The sequence below is a fragment of the Lontra canadensis genome, unplaced genomic scaffold, assembly GCF_010015895.1.
Source record: "Lontra canadensis isolate GAN:19392208 unplaced genomic scaffold, GSC_riverotter_1.0 scaffold59, whole genome shotgun sequence".
Taxonomy (NCBI): Eukaryota; Metazoa; Chordata; class Mammalia; order Carnivora; family Mustelidae; genus Lontra; species Lontra canadensis.
The window spans coordinates 6,306,751-6,315,370 of record NW_022631053.1 but is presented as its reverse complement, the minus strand read 5'-3'; the positions used below and the strand labels follow the sequence as shown (position 1 = coordinate 6,315,370).

The 8,620-nt window shown below is 43.1% G+C and overlaps 1 protein-coding gene across 4 annotated transcripts; it reads right to left on the bottom strand.

Moving 5' to 3' along the window:
• Positions 1–309: 309 nt before the first annotated feature.
• Positions 310–8,578, bottom strand: ASB8 (ankyrin repeat and SOCS box containing 8). 4 transcript variants are annotated; one of them, XM_032876930.1, is made up of 4 exons: positions 8,485–8,578; positions 5,734–5,893; positions 3,964–4,068; positions 310–2,146 (listed from the first exon to the last, which is right to left on the bottom strand). In XM_032876930.1, the coding sequence occupies exons 2-4, from the start codon at positions 5,860–5,862 to the stop codon at positions 1,514–1,516; spliced, it is 867 nt and encodes a 288-aa protein (XP_032732821.1). In that variant the 5' UTR covers positions 5,863–5,893; positions 8,485–8,578; the 3' UTR covers positions 310–1,513. The 4 variants fall into 4 exon arrangements, with proteins under 4 accessions (XP_032732821.1, XP_032732822.1, XP_032732823.1 ...); XM_032876931.1 differs by having other exon boundaries at positions 5,734–5,897; positions 8,485–8,559; XM_032876932.1 differs by lacking the exon at positions 3,964–4,068.
• Positions 8,579–8,620: the final 42 nt, after the last annotated feature.

Here is an 8,620-nt window from a genome sequence, read left to right as displayed (position 1 = left end):
GGAGTTCAGAATTAAAGAAGCCAAATGCTCATGGTGCAGTTCTTTAAGGAGAAGAGAAATAACAATAAATATCGAGCACTATTACCACTGTATCCTCAAACCAGCTTATGAGGAGGGTAGTGACAGCCCCACTTCAGAGTTCCAGCCAATAGGACTTCCAGTGATTAAATAATGTGGAGAAAAGTAGGAATAGTAGAAATTGCCAAACTTGCTTTTAGAAGTGTTTATTTCTTTCTTTCTTTTTTTTTTCAAGTGAGCAAAAAAACCCCACCAACAGCAAAAGGGCAAAAGCAGACATTGTTTTTCAAATTAGCTACGTCAGCAGATTCCAGTCATCTTTATTTGTGGTTCCCAATCAGTGAAAAGAAAAAAAAAAGTTTTTCAAATTTGCATCTGGGTCATCCAAGATCAATAACAACTTGCTCTAGTTTAAGAACATGAAAAGAAAGAGTATTGTTGACCAAGTATGGTTCACTAAAGCAGTTCTTTTTGGAGTAGGTGGGCCATCTCAAAAGAAGCTCTTATACTGCTCTTCCCCCGCACCCTTGGCTCCCCCGATGTCTTGTACAGATCAGTAAAAAGCAGTTTCCAAAACAGCTGAAAGGAAAATAACTCCCAACTCTTAACAGAGTGAGCTATCTATAGGGAAATGAAGACCGGTGGGAAAAGCCCAGCCCTTCTCATCCCCTGCTGGAGTAAACACCTTCAGCCAAGGTGTACAAACACCTGCTAAGCCCGCTGGAGCAAACTGGCTTTCACAAAGAGAAAGAATTGCATTAGGAGAAAAGTCCTTAGGACACTGAGTTCTTAGGACTGCTCAGAACCTGCTATCTCCTCTACCATGTGGAAAGCAGCAAGACAGTGTTATTTCTGAAATAACACTGCTGCACTACTATAACCCTCAGGTACACCCATGGAAAAGAAGCAAAGACTGCTGTTTCCTTTGCTGTTGGGAGAGGGGGCTAGTCCCTTCCACACACTCCATGATGTGGCACTCTCGGGTATCATCCGTATCATCCAGCCCAACTGTTTCTGCACACCATCTGAGGTCATCGTTTCTTCATCTTCGGGCCACATCTGTTAGCGGGGATTTTCTTAAACTTCTTCACTGACCAGTTACAATGCTTCTAGAGGGATTCTTCTGACATTTTAATCGTGTTCCCAAAGGAAAACTAAACACATTCTTTAAATACTCTTTTCATCTCCTAGAGAATTTGGTTGAGCTATTGACTTTTTCCCTAAAGGGGAGGGTACGGGGAGAGCTCTTCTTTTGCAGGGTGCAATATAAAAAGCCACGTAAGCAATAAACAGAAAACAAAAGTGAGGAATCTTTTTTTGTTTGGTTGCTCGGTTTGGGGAGGGAGATGTGTGGAGGTTACCGTTGTGACACGTTGCCTCTAAATACAAACCACACAACAGGAACAACTGCTTTTCCTGTTCTCCAAGACAAAGCACTGCAGGGAAAAGCCTCCCCCAGAGTTGCCTGTGTGATGGGGCAAACGTCTCCTCCAGCCTATTCCACAAGTAACAGGTATTCCTTCAGAGAAGCTGGCAGTGGAAGGCCCTTCACTGCATCTGGCAGATACTGGAGTCCCAAACTCCTGCGCACAGCATAGCGAGAGAGTGTTTTTAGAGTTCCTGGGGCTGAGCACAGGACAGTCAGTTTTTCACACAGCTGCTGGTCTCTGGCCACTTCTCGTGGCATGGTGCCATTCTTCCTTAACTCAAAGTGTCCCACGGCTCTGTGCAGGAGCTCAAAGCAAGAGTCTTCTTTCTCTGTTCCAAGTCCCCTGACTAGCAGAGCCACCAGGCGGGAGATGGGTGTCTGGCCTTTCAGGTTGATGACTCTGACCTCTGCACCGTAATCAAGAAGGATGCTGACACTCTCAAGATTCCCCTTCATGGCTGCCCAGCTGAGTGGGGTATCATTGTTATAATCCAGGGCATTGACAGAGGCCCCACTCTCTAGGAGGGCCCGCACACACTCGGCATTGTTCTTAAAGGCTGCCCAGTGAAGTGGGGTGTCTCGGTTGCCATCCAGTGCATTGGGGTTTGCGCCATACTCCAAAAGGACCTCCACACAAGCCTCATCTTTCTCAGCTGCATAGTGGAGGGCTGTTCGGTTGTAACCATCCAGGGCATTTACCTGTAAAGAGGGAGGAACTACATTACAGTAGCTAGACCACCAAGAGGAAGATGGGCGGGCAAAAGCAGCTTGCACGTGTTTATCCATGACCTTTGCTATGTCATGTTCTGAATATGAGAGTCAACAAGCAATTCCCAGCGAGTCCTGGTGATCAAGAGGAGATATGACAGGATCTTAGGAGCAAATAGGAAGAGAACGGTCTCAGAACAACCAGCACTCTATTCCATGCACTGATTAGCTGGCCTGCTTCATTTAGGTTTTTGCTATGTTCTTGTTTATTATTCACTAGGATCTCTACCATGGGGGGGGGAGGGGTAAAAAAAGAGATGATGAAGTCTAAATCCTTGTAACTACTCTGGAAGATATTTATTGGAAAGGAGCTTGAATATATAAGCCAGAGCAAAGATTCTGGATTATTTTGCTTATCCCAGCTCACTCTGTTCTGTGGCTAATGGCAACTAGACTGAGATAGGAGGCCAAACTCTGCCCATGTAGTTTTGCTGTGTTCTTTAGCCATACAGAGAAGCTCAAATTGTGAATCCAATCAGCCCCCTTGCAAATATACACTGTGCAGTCACAAGAGAACCTGGATAAAAGCATGTAAAAGGAAGAGCACAGAACTTTCAATACTGGAATAGCAGCTGACTTGCTAAAAATCAATATTACCAATAATTTCTGAAGGCTACAAAGACTTCAATATTATGTTCCCCTCAAAATACAATAAAAATATGCCGGAATATTTAACTGAGTTTAACTTTCTATTTAGCTAAAAACTACCCCCCCCCAGGCTATTTTCACCATTGACATTGATCACTGGCCTTCATTTCAGGGTAACTCACAAGAGTGACTAGATAATGATAAGTAGAGAACAGCATGGCTGTATGAAGATGATGGCGCTCCGGGCTGGTCCCTTAGGCTTACTGACCAATGTGTTTGGGGCCCGCATAAGCTTCTTGGCACGTCTGATTCCAAACAGCGCCTCAGCCTATGCGACTTCCTAACTGCTTACAAACAGTCAAAACTGCTTATTTATTTATTTAACAAGCACTTACTTAGCAATTACTACATGACAGCATACTAAACACTCGACAACCTTATGAAGAAGACACCATTATCACCTCCATTTTATAGATAGGGAAACCAAGGCAAAGAAAAATTAAGTAACTTATTCAAAGTCACAGAGCTGGAAGTAACAGAGTTGGGATTCAAATCCATGAAGTCTGGCTCCAGAGTCCATTCTTTTAACCATTCACTACACTATGCCACTTTCTGCTAATGTCAATATAAATTAATCTATGTTTCTTACCGTAAGACACATTAAAAAGAAGATATGAACAAGACATAACAAATGTAAAATAATGAGTGGGCAGAAATAGCACCAGTGACCCAGTCCTGAGCAATGGACTACCTAATGAGATCTATCTCCCAGTAATGGTGATATTAGAAGTACGTGTCTGGCAGTGGGTGTCAATGGTTTCCACTCATCACTGGAGGGTCCTCTGTACTTAGAGCTCCTGGAGAGTCAACAGGCAAGGAGAGGACTGAATGGAAAGGTAAATGACTCCAGAAGGAAGGCTGGGACAAAGGGGAAATAAAACTCCCTCTTCCTGGAGCCACAGACAAGAAAGAAAGGCAAAGGAATGAAATCCTTTGGATCATTGTATATAGTTACCATTACATTTTGCTTTACTATTTGCTGTGCCGATGTTACCATGGGCTAGAAGGTGGGAAGAGATGGGAGAAGAGACAGAAATGTTAAGGAAATGTGAAGCTCGAGCTTTAGTGGATCATTAATGTGACAGTGTTAAAAACTTTACCTCCGCTCCTTTTTCCAGGAGTAACTCCACACAGTCAGCATCTGACACCATGCAGGCACAGTGCAGGGGTTTCAGTGTGCCATGGGTACAGTTCACATCTGCTCCCTATGGGCAGAAGGAAACTCCGGTCAGTGTGCTCGGCTCTGGCTCACTGAGCAGGATGAGACTCAGAACTGAGTCCAGGGCGGAACAGGCATCTAGCTCTGACCGCATTATAAACATCATTGGTCCTAGTTTCCAGTCCTATTTATTAAATAATATCCACACCAAGAGAATACACTGAAAATGAAGGAAAGGAACTATTGATTCCTTAGATCAAATTATTATGGTTTTCCACAAGGTAACTTGCCAGACGGTCATCTAGACCTCATTGAGGACATAACCTCATGTGCAAAAGCGGTGGAAAACTGGGGATCAATCAAACAAGAGAGCTGGAAAAGCAATCCACTTTCTACGGCCATTATGCTCTGAAAAAGTCAGGAAACTGAGTCTGTCAGACTGAAACCAAGAGAACGGCATGCTCTTTCTGCCATTCAACAGATGACCATCATTAACAATAAGGTCATGTTTATGTTCTCTTTATGTTTATAAACATCTTCAAAGTAGTCTCTTAGCATCGGCATTCTCTGCTGCCTAGTCCCTGCTGGTACTTCTGTTTCACATCTGATGAAAGGGGATGGGGATCCTAAAGACAGACCAAAGTCGCTGAATGACTCAGCAGCAGAGCTAGAATTAGAATGTGACAAACTTCCTACTGCTGAAGCCTCTGGTACCGCTTCTGCTGAGAACAAGTTTGTATGACTTTCTTCTCAAAGCTGTACCACCCAACTTCGAAGCAGCTAAAGAGCTCCAGGCAGTAAATAAGGATTCCATGGTTGTTGAAAAGAACTTACAAAAGTAAGCATCTGGATGCATTTACTAGTGATCAAAAAATGACCCTGTAACTTCTCTTCAACAGGAATAATATTCAGAAAAAGATATCAAAGACCAAAGACTGTCTAGGACACTAGTCATATAATAATTGCTGGATAGCAGTGGTTAGACATGTTAGGATGTTTTCTTAAGTCAAAAATTACCATGCACTTTAGGGATTGACATTCCTTACAGAACTACAAGTGGTAGCTGTTGTCAAGATAGATGGCAAGTGATATCTCTCTGTGTAATTATTATAAACCACAAGGATTTGAAAACCGCTTCTGCTTTGCTCCTCTCCTTTCTCCCTTAGTAAACCATGTATAGAAGACTTTGAGCTTACTGGATCCCACAAGTACCATATCCACACAGAGATTTCACAAAGAATGTGAGACTAGGGTTACCTAGAACATACTTCCTGAAGAAAATGTCAGATGCACAAAGTGAGAGGGAGAAGAAAAGAGAAGCAAAACACAAGGAAAATGTATTTTCATGGTCAAGTTAATACATCTAAGAGGACTGTAAAAACTCCTTGGGACGCCTGGGTGGCTCAGTTGGTTAAGCTGCTGCCTTTGGCTCAGGTCATGATCCCAGGGTCCTGGGATCCAGTCCCACATCCAGCTCCTTGCTCAGCGGGGAGCCTGCTTCTCTCTCTGCCTCTGCCTGCCGCTCTGCCTGCTTGTGTTCTCCTTCTCCCTCTCTCTGACAAATAAATAAATAAAATCTTAAAAAAAAAACCAAAAAACTCCTTGTGATATTGTGCTGAGTCAATGCTTCCAATCTGTAATCCATTACGATTCCCCAGGAACTTTCCCCCTTCACCTCCCATAGGCCTCTCCGTCAGTCCAGCACACTCACCCCTCTGATGAGGTCCTCTACATTATCATGTGGGAAGGAACGAATGGCCGCGATTGTTCGGATTAAGCGCTCTGACAGAGAGTATTTGCTCTGAATGCTCTGCATAATATACCACATACTGGAACTCATCAAGGCTCAGAGTATGTTCACATGCTCCAAACTGCCTGAAACAAAGAAGTTTTAGGCATACACAACATCACTGAGCATACCTGTCCCTAGGATTAGGAATTCTCTGAGGCTTTCCCAACAGTACAAGTAGATTTCAAAGCGATCAATGACTAAGTAATAATTTTTTGGAATCATAAAGAAATAGAATGTAATAGTTGCTTAGGGAGCTGGGTAAACCTGGATGAAAATTCTCTGACCTTCAGTACTTCAATTCTACTCTCTGAACTAGTCTGGAACAAGATTTCCCCATGCGGCCCCAAGACCCTCATGGAGCTCTGTGGAGTTTACAAACAAGACTAGGCAAGCAAGGGGATTTTTTTTAAAGGCTGAAGATGCCCAAAACTAACTTTCCCTCCTCTGGATTCTGTGGTCTTTACTATCACCATCACCTTTAGCTTACTTGTTATATTTGGTCCCGCAAGTATAGTTATGTTCATATTGTTTCTCCTCTAAATTGTAATCAATTAGAAGGCAAGGTCCCTGTCTTCTATTTTTTGTTCATGTAAGACCAGCCACAGAATCTCACAAAAAGTAGGTATTTAATAAATACTGGTTGACTAAAGGCTATAGAAGTGATCAATACCTGTGTGAAGAGAAGGAAAAGGCTATGGAAGAAATACATCTATGTTAACAATGACGAGCCATCTGTGAAACAGGTTAAAATGTCTTCACCAAAGAAAACATGGGAAATATTTGGGTGACATTCTAAAATAAAAATCTCAAAAGGACAATTAGTTATGTATAAAAAATCAGAAAAAAAACTATGAAGTTCATACCAGTGACATATGCTTGTGGTTGTAGGAAAACAAGCAGACTTACGAGGCAAAACAAATCAAACATTTTAATAATTGGCCGTTTATGACAACTAAGAAATAGATTTGGGATAATATATGTTCAAACCACAATATGACAAAGAGTTCTAGCATGGAAGAAAAAAATGCAATATACTTAAATTTAACTGATAAGAGTTCTGGCTGTATAAGACCCATATACTAGTTGGGGAACATTTAAAATTATAGCAAACAAGGTGGAGCATTTCTATGAAAAAGTATATATCAAAAAACTGTAGAGAATATATAGTATGCAGTATCAGCTCTCTAGAAATATGTGTTCTTATTAAACTCTAAGTTCTTTGAGGGTAAAGACAGTCTTATTTTCAAAAGTTCCTGGCACATGGCAGGTTCTCAATAAATATTTGTTGAATTAATGTAAAGATTATTACTTTAAATCCTAAAAAATTCACACCTTGCATAATTAAATGTTATGCAAATGATCACTACTAAGGTAAAAAACATAAAATTATTTTCATCATTTCACACTACATAATTTTTGCTTTTCATAATGGAGAATCCCCTTATGCAGTATGTAATATATTATAAATTTGAATAGTTTCTATTTTGCTAATCAGTAGCCATTTATCTGTTTAAAATATATACAGTATTAATTAATAGAATGCAGGTTAACAATGTTCAATTCATAGGTATCAATGATTCATACTGGGCATTCTTCTCCCCTACATTATTATGAATGAATAAGCTTAACACACTTGTTTATATGTCTCTCTGAAACTTTCTAGATAGAATAGAGTTGGCATATGTTTTAATCTAACAGCCACTACATGCAGAGACAATGGTCTGTATCTTATACTTTTTTGTTGCAAGGGAAAGGGAGAAAAAACCAGAGGTGCATTTGAACCAGAGATTCCAAGAATGGGAGGCAGAACACAGAACATCTAAAGTCAAAAGCTTAGACTGAACTGGTTCTGTTATCCGTTTCTGGGCCATGATAATCTGAAGAAAGTAAACCCTGCAATCATTTTCAAGGCACTCCTGGGACTCCAGACTAAGAACTCCTAACTCAGGACATGACCAGTAGTTCTCTGCTGTTGCATGGAAGCTCCTGATGAAGAGTGAAACTTCGGGGCACATTAACAACATGCACTGTGGGGAAGGGTCCAGGAAATGTAAGCTTGACCTAATTCCAGACAGCAGCCCTTTTCCTCTGCTGGAACTGAAAAGCCTCTCTCCCCCGGTTTTCTTTCACTGCGAATCTAGAGAAAACACCAAGGGGTTTTCTATCGCAATGGTAAAAGCAAAGGGGGAGAGAGGCGACATTCAACACCTTTGGTGCTAGTGAGGCCTCGGCTTCCGCCCAGGCCGGGAGACCCACAGCCCAGCCAGAGGCGCCCCCAACCCCACACCTGCTGGGGTGAAGTGGAGGGGGTGGGGCGCGGCTCGCGGCAGCTGCGTCTTGCCGAGGCAGAGCCGAAGGGCAGGGGCACGAAATGCGAGGACGTGTGGTGTCATTTTCCTCATGGGATCCGCAAAGATCGCAGCAATGCCGGCAGGTCTCCCCGCAGCTGGGGGCGGGGGGACGATGGGTGAAAGAAGATCGAGCAATCTACGCCTGTGGAGCTCCGGAGGCTAACCAACCCCCGCCCTGATTCCCCCAAGGCCAGGAACCATGTCTCTGTCTCCAGGGCTAACGAAACCCGAGCTGGGAATGGAGAAAGAGCTACCGCGCGTAGTGCCACGGGTTAAGGAACCTGGCTGCAGGCATTCCCGCAGCGAGGTACGCACTCACCAAACCGCGGGGCTAAGCTGGGTGGTGAAAGCCGCTGTCAAGGCGTGACCCGGAAGCAGAAGTTGTCGTCTCCAGCCGGCCCCCTCTGTTTACAGGATGTGAAGGGTGACTGGGATGGGTGCCTGCGCACCGGCCA